The 21,787-nt window shown below is 39.9% G+C and overlaps 2 protein-coding genes across 13 annotated transcripts in view; one reads left to right on the top strand and one right to left on the bottom strand.

Annotated features, from left to right (window-relative positions):
- The window catches only part of LRRTM3 (leucine rich repeat transmembrane neuronal 3), a 73,947-nt gene extending 56,941 nt beyond the window's left edge, over nt 1–17,006 (bottom strand). Inside the window, exons 1-2 of one of the 2 annotated variants that reach the window (XM_050305781.1) lie at nt 16,463–17,006; nt 14,593–16,124 (exon numbers count right to left, since the gene is read on the bottom strand). In XM_050305781.1, coding sequence (XP_050161738.1) covers nt 14,593–16,124; nt 16,463–16,466 — 1,536 coding nt within the window. In that variant the 5' untranslated portion in view covers nt 16,467–17,006. Of the gene's footprint in view, nt 1–14,592; nt 16,402–16,462 lie in introns of those variants that run through there. The other variant, XM_050305780.1, reaches the window with a different exon arrangement.
- Nucleotides 1–21,787, top strand: part of CTNNA3 (catenin alpha 3) — a 454,192-nt gene that overhangs the window by 180,059 nt on the left and 252,346 nt on the right. The window contains exon 1 of one of the 11 annotated variants that reach the window (XM_050305776.1): nt 18,598–18,648. The exons of the other annotated variants lie outside the window; for them this stretch is intronic. The gene's annotated coding sequence lies outside the window, so the exon portion shown is untranslated. Of the gene's footprint in view, nt 1–18,597; nt 18,649–21,787 lie in introns of those variants that run through there. 11 annotated transcript variants of the gene reach the window in all.

Raw genomic sequence — 21,787 nt, 5'->3', positions numbered from 1 at the left:
AGAGTTACAGCACACCTGGCTTTGGGAAAATCTTGGGAAGCCCCTCTGAGGGTTGTGAGGTACCTGTGACTGCGTGTGGTGGGAGTTCTTCCCACAAATCTCACAAAGAGGTAGCTGTTTGAACAAAGTCCTAAAGTGCAGTGAGGAATAGCCCTATTTCCAAGGTGGGACATGTTTTTGAATGCTAGTTTTAATGTATAAAGAGAAATGCAAATCCACTGTGGCTTGATTAAGCAGGATTGCCCTTACTTGTTGGAACATGGGTGACATGGTCAGGGTACCATGGCCATGGGAGGCTGAGCTTCTGTTCCCAGTGCTGCCATAGCCTGAAAGGAAGCCAGAGCAGATGTCTTGTCTGTACAAATGGCATTAATAATGTCCTGCAAAGTTTTTTAAGACTCTCTAATTAAAGGTACTTCAATATTTTTGTTGTTAAGATTATGTTAAGGTGTGATATTTATTTATAATTAGAGATAATTCTATTATTGAAGCAGTTACAAAGGAATGTTAGAATGTTTAGTTTATGAAATGATAGATAACTGAACTGGATGAGCTTGGAATTCCTGGGAAATTTTGATTTTTTTTTTTAATACATGATAATAAAACTCCAAGTAAGGAAAATACTTTCCAGATTCATGGCTTTGATTTTTGCATACACCAGGCAAAGAAATGAAACAGAAGAGATGTAGTCCTCCTGCTGAGGATATTACTTAGAAGAAATCTTTATGTCCTTATCTACTAACTTCCTCAAACTTAAACAAATATGAAGGTTAGCAAAGCTCACAACAAGTATTTGGCTCACTGGGGGACTGACTTGACTTATAAAAGTGAAAATAATATGATGGGTTTTGCCCTCTTTTGGTTTGGGACTAATTGTGGGCTGGTGGGCAATAGCCTGACTCCTCTGCAGCAGCACAGTGCAGCATGTCAGAACACTCCCGGCATCTGTTCCCAGGCCTTCCCACCTGGAGTATTTAGTGCAGGAATGGCAGTGTTTTAAAAGATTTACAGAGTCTGTTGCTGAAAGCCATCAGCCTGTAAAACACAGAAAAGCCCAACCCTTTTTGCAGTGTGTGTTTGCTCAGTCTTCTTCTCCCTGAGGAGAATTTGGGACAAGACACAAAGTGCATTATTAGCTGTTTTTCACCTACAGGTCAAGATGGCCTGAACCCCCTGGCCTCGATTTCTAGGAAACATAAAGAATCGATGGTGCCACCTTCTTTTCCACTGAAAGCCTGTTTACTGTCTCCTACAGTTTTGGTGTGTAACAGGAACTAATAGCTAATTTAATCAGTCAAGCCTTTGAAAAATAGAATGCAAAATGGGCCATTTATGAAGAAATAACCTGCATCACTGCGATGCTGGCTTACCTCATACCTTGTACAGTCTTCGAGTTTTATCAGTCTTAAACTAAATGATTCTGTAAGTTTAACAAGGGACCATAATTTCAACAGGAATTACACTGCATGTCTTCTTAGCGTAACACATGTCTGTGAAGATCTAAGTCAAGTGTAGGCTCTTTATGTGTCTGGTGCTGTTCGTCAGTGAGAGCAGCACTGCAGGCTGACCCTTGTGCTGCACAGAGGTATGTGGATGCTGTGGGGAGGGCACACTTCAGCTGCTGTGTATTGTGTTGAGAAGGGAAGGCTGTGCTGGAAAGCTGAGATGAGTGGATTTGTTGCAGTCATCAGAAGTCACGCTTATTTAGTGAGGAAATTGTTAAATGCTAAGACCTGTTGTCAGCCCAGTGCCACTGTCCTACTTTCTTACCACTGATTTGCAAACTGCAGCATGTGAGCATCTTCTGTAAAATTCAACTAACCTTTTGGAATGCTTTGATGCAGGAATTATGAAGCACCCTTTCTGAAACACCCTTGTGATTTTATGGTAACCATACCTTCAAAGTGCTCAGGCCAGTGCGTTCTTACTAAGCTCTGTCTTGGAGTTTCATGGGACACTTATCTGGAAAAGTCATAACTTATTTGAAAAAGGTCATAACTTGCCTTGGGTTTCAATGGACCAATCTGAGTTGAAGAAAAGGAGAGCATGAGGGTATAAGAGGAATTACCTGCTTTTTAACAGCAGTAGGATTTTCTGTTGGATCCATATAGATGGAAAAAACAAAGAAATGAGTATGCCATGTCTCCAGCCTTGATTCATCTATCCACTGGCAAGAAATTCAGGGCTTTGAAAGTCAGGTATTGCCTACTCCGTGTGACTTCTGAACTGGCCACTATCAAACCAGGAGGTGTTTCTTTGTTACAGAAGCAGAAAGCATCTGTGGTGCAAAGTTAGTGGAAATTCCACAGGATTGTTTGTAAAGATTTGAAAATCTCTCTCCCTTGTATGTTTGAAGTCAAAACTCTATCACATTTACTCCAACTAGAGAAAATTTTTCTAAATGCCTTGAAATAAATTTTAAATTAGAGCTGGGGGAAATAACCAGAAGTCTCAGGAAAAGGACTCGTTTAATTTGTGCCATACATTTGCTGCTTTGCAGTATTTTACTCCAGTCTCAACTCTGCAGCCCTGAAGACTGCGAACCTGAAACTAAACTCTTAAAATTATAAAAGCGTAAAATAAAGTGAAGGTTAATGGTCGCTGGCTTCTTTCCCACAGGCTCTGCAAGCTTTGCTGTCTGGAACACTAACAGAATAGGAAAGCACAAGGCAGTTATTTATTATTGTTCTTATAGTCAGTGTTACTATTGTCAAGCAAAACAACACTCCCTTAAAAAATAGCATACTGGAGCTGATAGCTAACCTGAGAAAGCTGATGCTGCTGGTGGAGACCCTGGGAAGTGCATTGTTTTGTCCATTAAACAAACTCTTATATAGGATGAAACCAGCAGAAAAGGGATGTGCAGTGACTCTTTGCTGATCTGTGTTGCTTCAGAGGCATAAAAGAATGCAGAGGTGTTTGCTGAAGGTATTGGGCTGCCCTGGACAACCGTTCAGGAGGGTTTTGCCAATAGTCTTTTGCAGCCTGCACTGTGGAGCTGTACTTGAACTTGTGCCTTAGAGAGGAAAGTATGGCTTAGAGAACAGCTTCCTTTCAGGCATTTTGGGAGGCTCGTTGACCAGCTGAATGTGAAGCACGTGAGAACTAATACTTAATCTTTTTCTGAAGGATGCAGAAGTTCATCAACTTACTGGAGACTTCCAGTACTGCTTGGAAAAGTTGCATAGGCCAACCCAGTGAAGGTATTAGACTAGAGGTCTTGAGTTAGGGGATTGAAAGGTTGCTCACTGCCCCCTCCAACCTGGCCTTGAAATAGAGGATCATTTTAGAGTACCGTCACAAGTGGTCTCACTTGTGAAGGAACTGAGTCAGATACACTCAGAACTGAGAGGATTAATTTTCGTCTGTCCCCGTGTTTTGCCATTATTGACCAAATGAGCCTTGTAATTATCACAGTGGTTTTTGTAACATATTAACAAATAGAGAGGGGCTCTGATTTCGAGTAATACATTCCTTTATTCCAGGCTGTTTTGCAAACATTTTAATGCCTGTACATCTTCATAGATTTGCTAATCCTCTTCTTTCTCTTACTGACATTAGCATGCAGCACCACTGCAGTGTGTTAGCAAATGCTACATAGCAGGTGGATTTCCACAGAATTTCGGTCTTGCTCCATCTACTGCCTGACACAGGTTTTCTATCAGCTTCTGCAGCTCATCAGTTACCCTCCCCCTTCAAAGCTGTTAGTTCATTCAACAAAACTGGACTCCCAGATTTATGCTGGCAAGAAGAGGGGATAGTCTCTGTGTTTTCTTTGTGTTGGGCATGCAGAGAAATGGAAGAGAAAGTATTAAATTGCATAAAATAGGCATTAAATGGAATGAAGGTGCAGGTAAGGGACAAAGGCTATAGAGTTTTTTTAAGAAGGGATCTCTAAAAAAAAAAAAAAGAGTGTTTTATTTGAAACCTTTTGAAAAGAGGTAGAGTCCTTGTTCCAGAGTATAGATTGCAAATATTGGATTAAATCTTGAAACAGCCCTATTAAAGAGACGCAAAGTGTTCTGTGGTGCTGAAGAAAAGGGGATCCTGGGTTATTCAACTGCAGCTCTAAGAGCCTGTTATAACCATGCATTTTAATGAAGCACATCAGTTCAAGGAATGCTGTCTATACACTGCAGCATAGATGCCTGCCTGGAAAACTATCCTATCGATAAACAGAGCACTTCTATTTGCAAAGGTCCTTTTAAGTACATTTAAAAAAAATATCCATTTGGGAGAGATTAATTAATAATTAAGCTTGTGCGGAATTAACCTTAGGAAAATCTGCTTCCTTTTTGCAGTGCAGAGACATGGCCTGTCTATCTTGCAGTGCCCCAGTAAAGCACTGACACAAAAAAAGTCAATTCTTTGTAGCTAATCAGCTTCCTCTTATAGCAAGGGCCATCACTAGAGATGGCTTTTGTTTTCTCACGCATACAAATGTTTCAAGGTTATGTTAATTTTCACTTAAAATTGATAGGATAGGGTTCCTGCAGAAGGCACAAATATTCCAAACTACTTTATTTAATCTTTTTTTTTTCATACTATTTGAGCATGAATCCCTTCCCTCTATCTCATTTTTCTTGTTATTTAATCAATGAGTCTTCTCTACTGGGGGGAGTAGTTAAAAAAATTTTTTGAAAATGTCTCTAACATTTCTTTGCTGCTGGAGCTGAGATTCTAAATGCCTTGGTAGAAACTTGAGGGCATTTGGTATACTTGCATGTAGCCTTGGATTCTCTTTTTATTTCTCTGAAATAGCTAATGAAAAGAGAAGAGGAGCTCAGACTGGAGGAAAGAAAAGAAGTGGAGAGGGACAGAGAAATCTGAAAAAGAAATCAAAGTAATGATACTTTTCCTTTTATGAGAGTAGGGGTTTCCTGCTATTGGGAAAGTCCCTTAATAACCCTCCTTAAGGTGTTAGGCTTAGACAGAAAATCCTGTAGTCTATAACAGGGATGAAAATTTATAAATCCTGATGTTGCTAAATTGAAATTAAATTTGCAAGTTTTGGATAACAGGGTATTTCTCTAACTCTCATGTCTTTTCCTGTCCTGATGTAGTAGTTCACCCTTAGATCTGAAAATCTCTTTCCACTGCTCTTCTGGATTAATTCAAATAGAGGATCTATCCAAAATCCTTATAAAAAGATATAAGCCCAGGCATGCTGTGCAGTCAGCCATTAGTGTTCATATTATTTGACAAATTAAAGTACTGGAAAGTTAGACTAAAATACCATTCTGTCAGTATCCCCTACTTAAGGCTGCCTCACCAGCATTTCCTGGAGCTCTCTAGGTTAGGGAAGAAGGTCATCGACGTCTCTTGGAAATGGCTGTCAAGCCCTGAATATGTGTACAAGCACATTCACAAACAAGATTATTTTGATACCTTTCTCTGTTGATACTGGGGTGTTGACATATGTGTGGGATACTTTCAGTGTATGAACTAGCTGGAAATAATGACTACTTGTAATAAATTTTTACTACAGAGTCTCTATGTAGGAGCATTTTCTTTTCATCAGTTCATTAACGAGTTTCAGCCATTAACAGCTTAAAGTGCTGAATAAGGATTTACATTTAATTGAAGTCCTCTGCTCTTAGCTGACAAAATGTATTTTACACACTTGATGGATGTAATTTGTGTGATGAAGCTTTAAAAGAAATTGGCTTGGTTAAATTTAGAATTTGCCATGTCAGTTTATTCATGAAGCCAAAGCATATGTATCAGTAGTTCTGTGGCTTTGGAAAAAAATGCATTTCATTAGTATTAGTGATTTATGATACTGATACAGTCCAAATCCAGCATACTTTCAGATTTGAGAGTGCAATCTATTATATTATGGTTTCAGATTGTTTTATAGTAAAACATGATAGCTGTTGCATGTCAGAACTTAACATTACATGCCCATGGCTACAGACAAACTCATATGCTTTGGATAGCAAGGAATTGTGCATAACTGTTTAAGTTACTGTGCTTTATTAAGCTTTCATAAAAGGAGACTTCCATGAATCCTGCTGGACTGTAGTGCATGCAAACTAAGGGCAACTGCACACCACTCAGTGCCTTTTCCCCTGCCCTGTCACTGCTTTCTGCTCAGCCTGATTCAATATACAGGATTCTCATTTAGAATGAGAATTTGTCCTCATGTTCTCTGTGGTTGTGACCTGCTTACTGAGAAAAATGAAGAACTTGTTTGTGTTGCCAGCATCAGTAGGGATGGATAGAAGATGCTGTCCAGCATCATGTGTGCCTGAAGTAAATTTGTTCTTTAATGAAGGACAAGTTTCTGACTGGTAATTGGAGCTCCTAAACTTGTAAAGTAATATTGCAGCTTTTTGCTGCAGGCCCCCATTTTGTATCAGTAGTGTAGCCTGGAAACTGTTGTTAAAGACAAATTAAAGTAGGGAAAACTAAACATTTAGGCCCAGAAATAGAGAGATTGTTTGCGACAGGAAAAAATTCCACTGTGAGTCACAGCTATAATAACACATGAAATGAATTTTTGAATTGGAAATTGCTATGATATGCAGTGTGTGTGTGTGTGCTCTGGGTAGTACAGTGTGTTTCAGGAGAAGCTGGCTGGTATGAAGCAATGGAGAATGCAGCCTGTGCTGCTCCAAGGATATGGCTCGTATCACAGATGGCTGCAAGGCTAATACTATGACATGAAAGTGTTACATTACAAGTAATATTACACTGCTAACAGAACTATGATGTGCTGGAATGGTTTTTTGATATTTGAGTCTTTTTTGAAGAGAAAAAGATGATTCTTTTCTAATACCTTGGCTAAATATTTTTGTACGAGATTTACTATGATTGTTTTTAGTGAGGAATGTGGGGGATAAACTGACTAAAAAAACGGCCTTCAGAATCTATAACTGTTTTCTAAGCTAAACCGTAGTTAATTTTTGAGTTAAGGTGAGTTAATTTTAACTGTGTACCAGGAATTAGTGGCAGTCCTTTCTGTAGCAGGTCAGAAGGCAATTCCACAGGACATGCCCTTTTTCAGTATGCAGCTGTTATTTAGGTGGATCTGCTCATCTGTACCTCTTTGAGGTACAGCTGTGTCATTTCCCTTACAAGAGAACTTGCAAAGTCTCTGGGAAGGTCATTTTTAGACCAGCTTCATGAAGCTGACCGGAGCACTTTGTAGACCTGGAGTCTTGTTCAAATTTCCAGTTCTGGGGAGACTAAGAAAAGAGATAATGTTCTGTCACAAAGATTAAGTGCTTAACTAGTGCAACAAATAGGTGGGATTTGGGTTTGAAAATCTTACCTACAGTCTGTTTTAAAATAAACAGGATGATCTATAGGAAACTGAAAAATTAGTTACAGGAAACTAATTAAAATGAAGTCTGAAGTGGTTTTCTGTTTGACTTGAGTTTGCATTTTGTGAACTGTGTTCCTTTTTTCCTGCTTTTATCACCTGCAGCTTTTGCACAACTTAGCACAAGCCAAATAGATGCTTCTGCACAATGTGCTTTAATAAAAAAAAGCAAACAAGGAACAGTGTGTATTCTAGAACATACATCATCAAGTCTGGTTTTTTGGGACAAGAAATCCATTTATGATGGGTTTGTTTTCAGTGGTTCAGCGATTTGTATGGCTAATGTATTACTATTGCTTATTATCTACACTTCAGCAAAACGTGCTCAGTCTTCACATTTCCTTCATCTACAGCTACTTTTAAATCTTGGGGGCAATGAAGGGAAGAATTACCAAGGTAATTAGGATGCCCAGCTTTCATTGGAGATCCTGTTTTGTACCTTTGAATGTTTTGTGCACTTTTCCTCCCCTGAGTTCCAGATGGACCAGGAAGAGGATGGTAATCTCATTGCATTATTTTGGAGTTTGTTTCTGAGTTTTGCAGCCTTTGGGGAACTGGAAAATCTAAGTGCCCAACTTAAAAATCAGAACCATGAGTTCTAATTATTATAGACACTAGTTAAAGAGATGATATTCAAACATTCAGTAAATTGTTCCTGGCCATAAAGGGCACATGCAAGACACAACACTACCACCTGTGATTTGCCATGAAGCACAAACTAAGTGCCAGGAGGATGTGCTCAGCTAGAGCACGTTACCTGTTAGCAGTACCTTATCATTCCAATAAAATCCAACACAATAGTAAGATGAAATATGTTCTGATTTTTTTCCCATACCATCTCAGCCCCACAGCTTCGGAAAGAACATCTTACAATATAAGAAGGTATTTTCTCCCTTTCATTTAGGAAGGTGTGAAAGAAAAGAGAAGTTTTTTATTTGATATTTAAAGATGCACAAAATCTGACAGTAGCAATTTTTTTTTTTTAAAATAGACGTTTAAAATATTTCTAAGAAATGCACAAATGTTTCTTTGACATTCCAGTTTTTCTCTAGAATGTGATTTTTATATCTTTTAAAATCAGCTACTTGTTCTGGAAAAGCTGAGTGATCCTCCCTAACTTTTTGCTCTGGCTGTAAGCCACGTGAGTTTTTCCCTGAGTTATTTTCTGGTTTCTAATCTCTCAGTATGGTTATGGACAAACTAGTGCCCATGAAAATGCAATGTTTTCTTACAGCTAGTACATCACACTGTGGGATATAGTGCCAATATAATCCATGACATGTATTGGGGGTACTGCTGGATTTCAAGTGACTGAGTTGCTTCTTGGCAAATGAAAGAATTTGTGGGAAACAGTAACAAACTGTAAGTAAAGAATTAAATAATTTTTTTGGCTAAAGGGTTTGGTTGATTTTGGTAATGAAGAATCTTAAATGTGATTTTTCACACGAGTGTGTAATATTTCCTGTAATAACATCAGTAGGTTTCATTAAACACTTTATAAGTTAGAAGTTAATACATAGAGATTAACTGCCCTTTGGTCCCTTCTCAGTAAACAGTGCTTGTTCTTACAGTAGAATGCAACTGCTGTGCTCATGATAATCTAACAGTGGGAGCAAAACTAGAATTGCAGGGAGATGTGATTTCTATGATGGATTGGTTGAATAAAAAAGATACTGCCTACTTGCAAATCTTTTTTTTCATTCTTGCTTTTATGGTGTTTTTGCTCATTCTAAATGAGATTTGAAAATTCTCTGGTAGGTAGAACGTTGGCCATCAACTCCCAGCTAGCCCTCCCAGAGAGTCCTGGATAAACTCCCTTTTATTACTTTACGACCTCCTTGGTGATCTGTTCCTAGCTGTTGAGCTCAGTCACTTTTTACTCCTTTTGTGCCCTACTGTGTTCCACTGGCAGGAATGCCAGGAAATAGTTTGGCTGTAACCCTGAGAATCACATTAAAATCACACTCAGTACCACTGTGACACCGATTCTCAAAAGGCTTGCTAGGCATGAAAAGTAAGGCATTGGATCATGGACTGATAGGTGACCCCCCAGTGCAGCTAAGAACATCAAAAGTTAGAAATACAACTGTGCTTCATTCAGTGGGGAGCAAAATGAGTTCTTGTGCATCTTCCTGAGGGAAATGAAATCTGCTATCAACTATAATCCTGACTTCATTGGCTTATCTCATTCACTGTGGTTTAAAATCATACCAGTAACACTGGCACAGAGTTACTGAGGCATAGAGTAGTTGCTGCAAAATATACGGAGTCCAAGTAGATACGGTGCATATTCATGTCATCTCTTAGTTTCCCGTTGTGAGACATTATTGTTGTTTGTGAATTTGATCTTTCATCATTTGCTTCTTGTCTCTTTGTACATTGTGTGTGTTTTTGAGAGGAAGCTGTTATTTTGATTTGTTCCCAGGTGGTGAGTGCCCTTCCTTTTGATGTCTAATAATATCTTTCTCTCATTACTGTAAAAATAAGCTAAAAAAAATATTTTTTTTCATCCTGTACTGTTATGAAGTCAAATGAGTTGTTTGTAGCCTGAATTTATTTTATAATCTATTAAAGTCACTTAGTGATGTTTTATAAATAGTAAGTTCTAAATCAGTGGCCACAAACTTGTTAAAGCTCCTGTTCTTGCTTACTTATATACTATTTACCTTTTACTGGCAGTAGTGACTTACACACTGGATAGACTGTTTCTTGCTGGCATTTATGTACTCTTATTTTTGCCATATATTCCTTACATTCAGATTATGAATCCACTACACAGATACAGCTGAGTACTTGGTCTGCTGAAAAGGTTTGATGCTTCTGCCATGTGATGCAGAAAGACACAAAGTGAAAAGGAAAACACATCTATGTGGGACTTGATATATAAAGGAGATACCTGTGATTAAACTCGCTCCCACTGGATGTCACTGTTGTTTCACAGAAATTCATCCAGGAGAATATTTATCTAGTGTTGAGTGGCTGACAGCAGAGACTGTTTGCTTGCAGCAAACTGAAAATTTCTAATTGTGTTTGCAGGAATATTGTACATTCATGTTCATTTTACAGTTGAATTTTATATCAAGGCTTACCATTTCATAATAGTAAAAAACCAGAGAGTGTTGCCAAAGCTTCAGCTGTGATGTCTGTGTAAGTGCAGATAGTGAGTCATGAAAACCAGCCAGCAGAGGAGCTTGCAGTCATTATACTCAAGCCACTTGTTCTCATTGCTATTCTCTTACTCTGCAGTTGCTGGAGGTAATCTCAACACAGTGAATGAACATTACCAGTCTCCTCAAATTTGCTTAGAAGATCAGTTATTTTCTATTTCTAAAGATGTGCATTCTGTGTGGTTTATTATTCTGAAATAGCACTTGAACATTCCAAGAGCTAAGTTGTTGAGAGGCTGAGTAATCCACTGGCTAGGATCATGTCTTGGTGTGAGGAGACCCCCAGTACTCAACTGGTATGTGATCAAGCAAATTACCTCAAATCTGTCTATTTGCCATGTTCTGTCTGTCTTCTCAACATCCCTCATAAACAATTTAATGTTAAGAGATTGTTGGAAGGTGTTTCTACAGTGTCACACAGAGAAAGTCCAGACTTGCCTTAAAATTTTTTGGGGTGCTGCAATAAAATGAAACAGGCTGGTGAATCCAACAACATTTGTCTCAACATTGTTTAAATAAATGTAGGCTGCAAAACCAATGCAAATGACAGTGGGCATGGAAGAGTGCTGCACTTTGTCTGTGGCTTGTAAAGCTCTGGTCTTCCAGTGGTAGCCCCAGAACACCATATGTGACTCAGGAAAAGAAATAACAGATGATTAAAAATCCTAAAAACCACCCACAAAACAAACTCCAAATACCTTGAAACTCCATTTTTGCTCTCCTAAACGTGGACTATGTGGGCAGTGTCAGCTCCATTAAAGGAGAGCTAGGTCACTAGAGGCACTCAATCACATCTCCTTCCTCAACCTAGTGCCTAAAATGCTTGCGTGAAGGCTTACAGATTTGTAGGAGGCACCATAGCTCCTGCACATCCTCTGAGGATTCCTTGGCATCACCTCAGCAAGGTTTTAACAGTTTTGTCAGAGGCTGGCACCAAAATATTCAAAACCCTGCACAAAGCAGGGTGAGAATTTTAGATACTGGAGAGAAGCGAAGGAGAAATTTCTTCTCTGGAACCTTTGAGGCTTCAACACTTCATTGGTATTCAGGAGAGGGGCAGCCTTTCACAGGGACTAAAAGTTGCTCAGCTAAGACCAAATCATTGCTACAAGATTATTAGAACTTGTGGCTCTGGTGGCCTTGCCACCTAAAACAAGTTCACTTCCAGAGCGTTTCATTTGACAGTGGTGAGGATGAGTTGAGCTTAGTTCATGTAGTCTTTGCCCAGGTGAAAGCATGGATTTTGTAATGTGTTTTAATGTGCTGTGCTGTGGGTTTAAAATGTTTTCTAAGCCTCATGCAGTGGAGAGGGATTTAACACCTTGGCTCACAGGCCTCAGTCTGTACAAGGTTCAGAGAGTTACACTGGGCATCTTTTTTGTATAATCAAACAGTGTTTTCATTATCAATGATGATAGCAGCAAGTACACGTTCATCTGTGTGTTTGCAAATTCATATGAATTAATTGATCTGGGCATGTCTGTGCATGAATATAGACATGCTGGGTTTTCATAATTATTTCTGTGGCCCCTCCATGATAAAAGGCATACTGGCCTTACTTTATTTTTCATGCCTGTAATTAAATATTTTTTAAGGTGATAATTTTACAGGCATTGCTTTCTGAAGGAGATTATGGATGTATTCTTTCTGAGTATTGTTATGGTTAGAACAGGGCATTAAAGAAACATAAAAGGAAGCATATAAAGTTCAGCTCAGTTATAGACAACTCATTCACAATCACGGTCCATTAAGAAGTTTTAGAAGATGCATTAAATAATTTTGAATAGCAAAAATTCTAAAGCAATAGTATGAAATTATTTTCTGATTGCAGTCAGCATTCCTAAAACTACATATCATTATTTTATTTTATTTTTATATGTATACATGTACACACACACACACGTGTGTGTGTGTATGTATATATGAGCATATGTATGTTTTGTACCCAATTTTTCTTTCTTTGGCTGTACCTAATATCAGTCACCACTGCAGAGATTAAAGCCTAAGGAAGTACAGGGATGGTTCTTAACATGAAGTTTACAGAAAACTCTAATCCTTCAGTGCAGAGATAACCAAGGCCTCCTGGTAGAAAACCGAATCCCATAATAGCTAAGATAATTAAATGTGTATTGACTTTTTAATAGGAACTTTCAAGGTACAACTCAGGTACAACTGTGCTGTGCTGCTGAAACCTCTCGAGCAGTTGCATTATTAATGGTGTGGGATCCTTCCTGTGCTCAGGAAAACGGGCTCTCTGTTGCAGGGTTCATCTAGTCTCAAGCTTCTACCCTTGGCTATTTCCTCACTACAGTCCTTGGAAATGAGAATGGTTTCATTACATGAAAAAACCCAACCCAAACCCCTTCGAGTGTGTATATAGTTGTTTTTAAGAGGTGCTTTCTAGCTTTGTTTTCATTGTATCTAGCAGGTTTTAAGGTGATTGGCTGTGATTGGGGTTTTTTTTCCAGTAACAATTCAGGAGCATGTTCTGCTAAGGTTTTGCTTTTTCTGATCTGCTGCAGTGAAGCTGCTTTGTAGAAACATTCCCTCCCATTGAGGATGTGCAGTTTACTAAACCAAATTAAGTTACAAAATAGAGATAATTAAATTACTGACTTGCTTCTATAAAGGTGCTGCTGTATTATTTCATAGCTTCCCTTCCTGATAATCAAAATGGGAGGTATGATTTATTTGCAAATATGGGGGATATTGTATTCTTCTGCAACCACCAAAATACATGACTCCGGGAGAAGGGAGGCAGGGAATAGCTGGGTTACAAATCTGTATTTTACCCAGAACTACTGATGAATGACTAGACATTAAAACTGAGTATCTGTGAATTCCTGTAATGTCATTATGGTTTTGCTAAGAGAGAAAAATAATTTGTCACTGATTTATGCAAGGATTTTTGGATGCACTCAGATCAGTGGGTAACCAGTTTTCTCTGAAAGCTCTTTGCAGCTGTAGTGTGTCTAAAATGTACAGTGTTTGGCTTTTTAAGTAATGAAGCTTTATTTACTTATTAGGGCGTCAGAGTGCAAAACACATCACACAACCTTAACAAGCCTAGCCCAGCAAGTAAACAGAAATAGAAGAAAATGATGGATTTTAATGATTTCCTCAGCTACATTAATGCCTTTGACAGTCTTGAAAAGAGAATTTCTAATGAGCACTGAAACAAATGTGTGCAGGAAGTGGTCTTGCTTCTGCTGCCACACATTTGAGTTCCTCTAATTGCATCAATAAAGAATTTCTGCTCCTCATCTAATGAATGCCTTTTGACTACTTTCTGAAAGGCAACTGGATGTAGGGATAAACACTGGCACCTTTTGTATGAAGTCACATAAATAGGTTTCAATTACTAGTTATCAGCCGTATAGAAACACTGTATTATAATGCAGTACAGTAAATCCCATTTTGGCCCTTTATTTTTAAACTTTTATTAAGCCTCGATTTCCCTCTGCTTTGCTTTTTAGTGATACCTGATGTCCTAAGGCTGCTTTAACTCCTCAATGGCTTTACAGTCTCTCTTGTGTTGGGCAGCACTGAGACATTGTTTCAGAGCTGTTTCTGAACCATCTCTCTCCTCAGACACCTCAGAATTCATATGATGCTACAGTACCTGGGTCTTTAGTTTGTTCTGAGTTAAAAAAGTGACTTTTAGAGCAAGGAGTTGGGGTGGGGGAGGGGGGTTGGGGAGGCAAAGGGGGGACACACACAGAGTTTGATTTTTTTTTTTCATTGTTGTCATTTTTCTCCCTAAACAGAGGCACAGTTGTTGCAGGTGCAGTGGATTACTTATGAAAGAAGTTTTCTCTTTAAAAACAAGAGAGACTTTAATGAAATCAGTAGAAGGTTTGTACAATAGGTATTGTATTAAACCAGAGCTCAGGCTTCACATTGATTGTGGTATTTAAATTTCAATGAGTTGATTATGTATGAGAGTTAAATGACCAGCATTATGAATGTACAAAAAAAGAGACATGGAAGAGCTATGCCAGAAAAGTGAGAAAAACGTTCCCTTTATAGTCCCTAGAGTTCAATAAAGCACCACTATTTCCCAGCTCTTAAAAGCTCTTTTATCACAATGGTTCATACCTCGCATTCCCTGGAGCCTGATTTGTTATACGTGCAGGGTCCTGTTCCGTTCAGCAGCATCTCACTGGTTTCAGTGTTGGTAGGTTTGTAATCTACATAAAATTCCTGTGTGCTTGGAGTCATTTGCTTCAGCGACTGTCTTTTCTTTTTCCTATGCCTTCGCATGAGCGAGCGCTGCTGCAGCTGCTTCATACTGGCAGGGTACCGCTTCCATGACACATAGATCACCAGCAGGATCACAAGCACAGACAGGAAAAGAGCCACACTGCCTGCTATGATTTTATGGAAGGAGATGTGTTCTGGGTCATGCTCAGGCTCGGAGCTCGATTCAGTGGCTCCAATAGTCGGGGACAGAGGGGGCTTGCTGTCGTGTTTAGGCCTGGTGAGTTTTGGTTTAAACGTTGGCTTTGGGAGAACTCGGGCTAGTTCAAACCTTTCTGTGGTGCTTTTGCCACAGATGCTGTAGTTTTTCACTGCATCAATAACATTCACCCCTTGCAGCTCTTTGGGGCTGGCACAAATAATAGTGTTTTCCCTCAGCCCTCTAAAACTTTTAAGCCAGTTTACTAGGGAGCAAATGTTTCTGCTGCATTCCCATATATTCCCGGCAAGGCTGATGTCATTCAGGGATATCCAAGAATCCAAAATTTCTTGACCAATAAATGTGAGCTTGTTTGAATCCAGGTTGAGGCGCTGTAAATTGGGCACACACTGAAAAACACTAGGTCCACTGAAAGCTTCTATTTCATTGCCAGATAAATCAAGTCTTTGTAATGAGCTCCAGGTCCAGGACATAGTTTGTCCTATCACACTGATTTTATTCCACTGTAAATAAAGATTCTGAAGGCTGATTAGCCTTGGAAAAAGTGCCAAGTTGAGCTTAGAAAACTGATTGTGCTCCAGGTGAAGCTCTTTCAGTCTGATCATACCTGCAAAGACGTTCCTTGCTAAACTTCGGATGCGATTATAACCCAGGTCCAACAGTTCGAGGTTCCTACAGTCTTGAAATATTCGAACAGGGATGGTTCTTAGGGAATTGGACCGCAAATGTAAACTCAGCAGCTTCCTTAAGCCCCTGAACTGTTCAGATCCCAGAGACTGCAGCTGATTGTATGACAGATCCAAATTCCGGAGATTTGTCACAGGTCTGAAGGTATTATTAAGAAAATAGGAGATTCTGTTGGAACTCAAGATCAACTCTTTTAGTCTGCGTATTCCACTGAAAGCATTTTCATCAATATTGCTGATGTGGTTATGGTCTAAATAGAGCCAGGTGAGTTGATTAAGACCTTTAAATTGATTGTATTTTAGTTTTTGGAGGCTGTTATATCGAAGGGACAAACCTAAACAACCAGCAGATATACTTGAGGGAATCTCCTGCAATTTCTGAGATTCACAATAAACCATTTTGCCTTCACACCTACAGCCCTTAGGGCATCCTCGTTCAGCAGAAGAAAGCATTGTCAGTAATACAGTAGGGGCTATTACCAGAGCTACAGCTGATCCGCTCAGTAGCCTAATTACATTGAAACCTGGAAATAAAAACAACTTAGAAAAGTTATCCCCCCACACATCAGTCATTTCTTTCAATCATGCTAAAATCTTCAAGAATCATTTAAAAACCCCTAGCCAGACTCAATTGATTTTCACATTGACTTTTCTTCTTTTTAATCAGCTTTTTTTTTTTTTTTTTTTTTTTTTTAAGAATACCTTGATATAAATACTGAGAAACAGGTGGGTAAAAGGTGTAATCCCTAAACCATTTAAGTATAATAACAAATCACATCAAGGTAAATCTATGGAGTAATTAAAGCACAGGCTATGCAGTAACTATGGACTATAAATTAAAAAGATAACATGAAAAACATACCCATCCTTTGTGTTGTTCAAAGGTCGTCCTTAGGTCTTTTGTTCTTTGCTTAGTGTGCCACAAGCATGGCAGCCCCTGTCAGCTGCACTGGAGTGAGTCAGGGCTCGCAGACACCCAGGAAGAAAAATTGGACCCCTTGGGAGATGGGCCGATTTTGAGACATTATTCTTTGCCAGCCGTGCAGAACACTCCAAGAATAAATCAATCCCAACACAGCATTCGCAGCAAAATGTCAAATTCTTCCTAGGTGATAGGATCTTCATGGATATTACGTTTTTGCATCTTTATAGTTAGGAACCTGGCTTTTAAAATGTTGCTTTATAGGAAAGCATGTTAGATTCCTTCTCCAAGCCCCGTTTAGCTATCTGAATTCACACATCTGTATTCCATAGCCCAGTAGTTTCCTCCCTGAGCTCCCGATCCGGCTGGGCAGCTGCTCTGGAAGCGCAGGAGGTGGGATGAGCTCGCGCCAGGATCCCGCTCCGCGCAGTCCCGCTCTCTCCTGCCGAGAGCTCTGTCCGACTGTCGCCGGGCTGGCGGCGGGCGCTGCCTTATGTAAAGCTGCCCCCAGCGGCAGGAATACCGCGGGCATGTGCAGACCCTACCTTTCCCTTGCAAATGAGCGAGCTCTCCCGGGAAAACAGAGATTGCTCCGAGTCACTGAGACCGGCGAAATGGTCAGCTGCGATCTAAAGCATCGAGGTGTGTCGGAATAGCCGAATCCGCTCAGTCTCTCTGGCTGTCTGTGAAAGCTGCTCTGCATCCTTGAACTTAGCAGCAGTGAGCTGCTCAGAATTCTATCTGAAGCGCTGATGTGGCATTTATAGGACATGGATGCAATTTTTGGTCCTAAGGATTTTTTTTCTTACTGCATTAGATATGTGTTCACGTAACCTTTTTGCAGTCACTCACTATTTTTCAGTGAAGTATCAGCCCCCTTTGTGTGTCTCTTATCAAGTGTTTCAGCGTGCACACTATATTTTGCAACATGAAAAATGTTTTGGAGCTGACATTTTGCCTTTTTGCTTTTTCTTCTCTGTTAAAAGGCACGCTGCCAGGAGGTTAGAAGAGAGTACTGTGCTCATTTATTTCCCAACTTATCGTCACTTTGTTCCACAACACTAATGCTCCAACCACAGGCTTCCCTATCCTTACAATATAACAACTAAGCAGCTTGGTGTAGTACCTTAATGAGGTGAATTGTTCTTACTGTAATTTGGGACAGGGACAGGATTTTAGGTGGAGGTAAAATATGCTGAGTTTTAGATGTGTGATCCTGGACAGTCCTCATATATCACCTAAATAGCTGCATTGTCTTTCCTGAGCCTTCCCTTCTTTCCTGCATGCTGTAGGGAAAGAACACATCCTCTTATCTGGGCAGAGCAAAGGTAAGATGGTGGTACAGTAAATGCCCTGTGCTTCCTTCACCAAGAAATACGTGATCAAAGATAATAGTGGGGAAGTGGAAAATCATGGCTCTTTGTCGTGCAAGAATGGGTTGGAGCCTGGGGAGAAGTGTGCTACTCCTTAAGGGAGAAGTGCAGTGTGCAGTCCTCAGATGCACCCAGATGGTGTTGAGAACCACTTTTCCTTTCTGAGGCAGAATCCTTACCCCTTGGAATAATGTGCTTTGACTTTTCTCTTATTATTCACTGCTGTGGGCATAGAATAACTTAAAATGAGGTGAAATCCCAAAATTTCCAGGTATTGAAATGCCAACTTTACCTAGTACTTAGTCTCTGCATGACTTCAGGTTTATAGTAATCCCATTAGTGTTAGGGCTTCAAACTGAATTGCCTAAGTTAGGAGCATGGTCACTCCTAACTAGCAACTATGAGCACCTTTCACGTCAGAAATACATTCCTGCATCAGGACAAATTCTGTGAAAATTCTTTCCTTTGGGTCAAATTTGTGGTATGGGAAAGGGTTAATTCCTCCACTGATCTCTGTCAGTGTCACCATCTCCCATTCTCTGCTGCAGCTTGTTCTGGCTCTTCAATCTGATCTGTAGGGTCGAGGAGCCAGCGACAAACTGAAGGCTGCCCTGGGAGCTGTGATAGTCGAGGAGCTGTTCTGCTGACAGCAGCGTCACGTGCCAGCCCTGGTGTGCTGGTGTAGGCTTTCCATCACTGCCTTGGGGTCTCTCTGTGCTTGATGGAGCAGGAAGGAGACAGTTCAGACCTTTGGTAAGTCAATTTGCCTCTTGTAACTGCCACTCTTACTCTGTTGACAGTGGATGCCTGTGAGAGGTAAACTCTTTATTGAAATGACTCTTTTAGGTTCATAAACTTAGATGGCATGAAGTTAGGTCTGAATCTTCACCTGGTTCAAACACAGCATTTAAAGCTTCAGATAGCATTCAAATACTTTCTCCTGAAGAATCGGTGCTACTTAATATACCAGCTTGCACTCAGCTTTCTTCCCAAACTTTTCCTATTCCTTTTTTTCCTACTTCTCACCCTCCTGCATATTGGTTGTGGAGTTAACAAGTAGCTTCTTGACCACCATGAGTCAGCAGAGCTTCAGCAGCTTTCCCAGGGTTTTAATAATTGCCAATATACTAATAAGAGGGAGCAGCAACTCTTTTACCAAGAGTTATTTTCATTTTTCTGAAAGGGGTGAGACATCAAGAGATGAACAGAGAGAGACCATCAAATCTATGTTAATGGATTGCCAAATTCAATTTTCTTTACTGAGATCCTTTTTGAATTACATAAGAAGGAAAAGTGCCAGTGTCTGATAAAGAGTTTTTTTAAATTACATTTCTGTATCTTCATACAGCAGAATAGGTTCTCTTCCAGTTGTGGAAATAGAGCTGCTCCCAGTCTGAAACATTTCATGTAAAATTTCAGACCAGTTTGGCCATATTATAAACAATGAAATATAGAGAATTAAGTTAAAGCTGCATTTTAGATAAAAAGATACCTTTTCCTTTTATCAACTACACCTTATATATCAGTGCAGCCCTGTTGCGTTGCCCATTGACTCATGTAACCAGGAGAAAAGAACTGGAAGCCCAACTGGTTAGCTTCTCTTAAGGATAAGCTGGTTTCCATTAGAACTAATACCATAACTTCTGAGTGCCCAAAATCCAGGAGTTTGTTGACACCTTGGTAAGAGTTTAACTCCAGTCAGGGACAGGAGGGAAAAAGTACAAGTGACAGAAGTCTCAATAACTTCATGCAGATTGAAAAGTAGTCCTCAGAAACAATGTTATCCTTTCTCTTCTGCCTATGAAAATGATGTTTTAGCCAATTCTGCAAAGCAGAAACTCTTAAGAAAATTACTTCCTTTATTTCTGTACTCGTGAACACAGTCTGTGTTTTTAAATTTCAGCCTTAGCCATAGATTGAGGTACCACAGAACCTGAAATGCTTTTTGAGCAGTTTTGAGTTTTGTGACTCTGTCTGTTTTTCCAGTCTGTTTTTCGGGGGTGTGGGGGGGAATGGCTTACATCAGAAAACACATTGGCAAATGTATTGCTAGATATGCTTTAACATTCATCCAGATGAAAAGAGATGTTGGGCAGAGCCTGTGATGAACACTTAGTTTTCATCATCATCGTGATAGAAAAATTCAAACTTGTTTGGAAATGATGCACTATCCCAGGGTCCAGATTTTTCTCTTAGTTCTGAACTTTCAATAGGTTTTCTGTGTAGAAATTGTTCCTGATGGATTTCCCTGCTATCTGATTTCACAGTAATTTGCTTCAGTTTAATTTCATGTTTGATTTTGGTTTTTCTTATCTAGTTAAATTCTAACATATTTTCGCTTTCCATTCATCCTGTTTACCTAGCTGCAACTTCCCTATGGAAAGCTTAATGTGAACTGCAGCCAAAATAGTAAATGGTGAATCAAAAGGTGACATTGACTGTGAAAAGCCTGTTCTCTACAGGGCTAGTTTGGAATTGAAACATTTTTGCAGAGAAAAGGGGAAACAGCAAATCTTGCATTTTTCAGTGTTATGAGAAGGCATCTGTAATGGCCAGGAACATCTGTTTGCTAAGTACGTTTGAAAAGAGGGACAACAGAACTATCAGCTTCCGTAGAACAAGGGTGAGTGGGGCAGAGAAGGGGTGTAAACTTCCCAAAGCGTAAGAAACCAGGTGCTAGTAGTTTCCAAATCAATCAGAAGCCTTTCTCTGCTCTGTCACATGGTTCACATTAGGCTTCCTCAGGACATTCCATGCTTACTCTTTGAGATTCAGTTCTTGTTTAATGTTGTTGTTACCAAAAAAAAAAAAAAAAAAATTAAAAAAAAGAGGAAGTAATCTGAAAGATTTCCATTACTCCTATAAGAAACTTTTTCAGAAAAGCTGTAATAACTTTTCTAAACACAGTGCATTATGTTTGTAATGCACAAACTTGGGAATTTAGACCAGGACAGAACACAGCATTTTTCTGCTCACAGGCAGAGGGGTCTGAGAGTGCCTTTTTGTGTGAATCACACATCCCTCTGGGGAGCTGTAGTTAGCAAGTGCCTCACTTTGTACTTTTGGGGTTTATGAAGTGACAACGTGTGTCTTTCCCTTGACTTTATTTCACTGTAAAGAAATCAGGAATCAGCTGGGTTAGCAGAAGTAACTTGTTCTAAAATGGTACTGTGGTGTGCTATCACTGTATCGTTAAGAGAGATAAGTCTAATAAAATATGTTTGCAATTTTGAGCCAGTGATTAAATGAACCTGCTGTTCCATGAGGATCAGATTAGAGCTGGGGTGTATAACTCCCATTGTAAATATCAGAGCGTGGGAAGACAGAGAAACTCAGGATGCAGGGTTTGCCAAAGGCAGACAGAAGGAAAGGGAAGTGTGGGAAAGCCAGGTTCAAGGAACATGTGGGCAAGGGAAATGGAGGCAACAGAAAGTACTCTGAAGAAACAGGGAAAGAGCATTAAGAGGAGAGAGGATCTTATTCCAGTAGCTGGTCAGTACTGTCCTAGTGGACCGTGGTGGTAAGAGGTAGAGGGGTAAATGAAAGTATCCCCTTAGTCTTCTGCTGGAAATAATTAGCTTTGCAAGGCCTCCTCCGGCCTTTGTGAGGGTGAAAGGATCCTGGTGTTGCACATTCTGTGATAAGCTGAAGGAGAACAGGAGCCGTGCCCCCTTTCTAGGAGTCAGTGCCCTCTGTAATGTTGGGTTGCTGGCAGAGGACAACAAGGACACGTCTGTCAGAGAGGATTCCCGGAGGATCTCAGTGCCGTGGTCACAGGGCCACGCAGGCTGTCGCTTCCCTCACACACAGTTACACACTGCTGGGTAACAAAGCCTTTCCAGCTGGACAGTTTGCTTTAAATCTGAGCATTGGGCATAGGTCACAGGGGCCT

The sequence above is a fragment of the Myiozetetes cayanensis genome, unplaced genomic scaffold, assembly GCF_022539395.1.
Source record: "Myiozetetes cayanensis isolate MyiCay16 unplaced genomic scaffold, myiCay2020 scf10, whole genome shotgun sequence".
NCBI classification, from domain to species: domain Eukaryota; kingdom Metazoa; phylum Chordata; class Aves; order Passeriformes; family Tyrannidae; genus Myiozetetes; species Myiozetetes cayanensis.
This window is presented reverse-complemented; position numbering and strand designations above follow the sequence as displayed.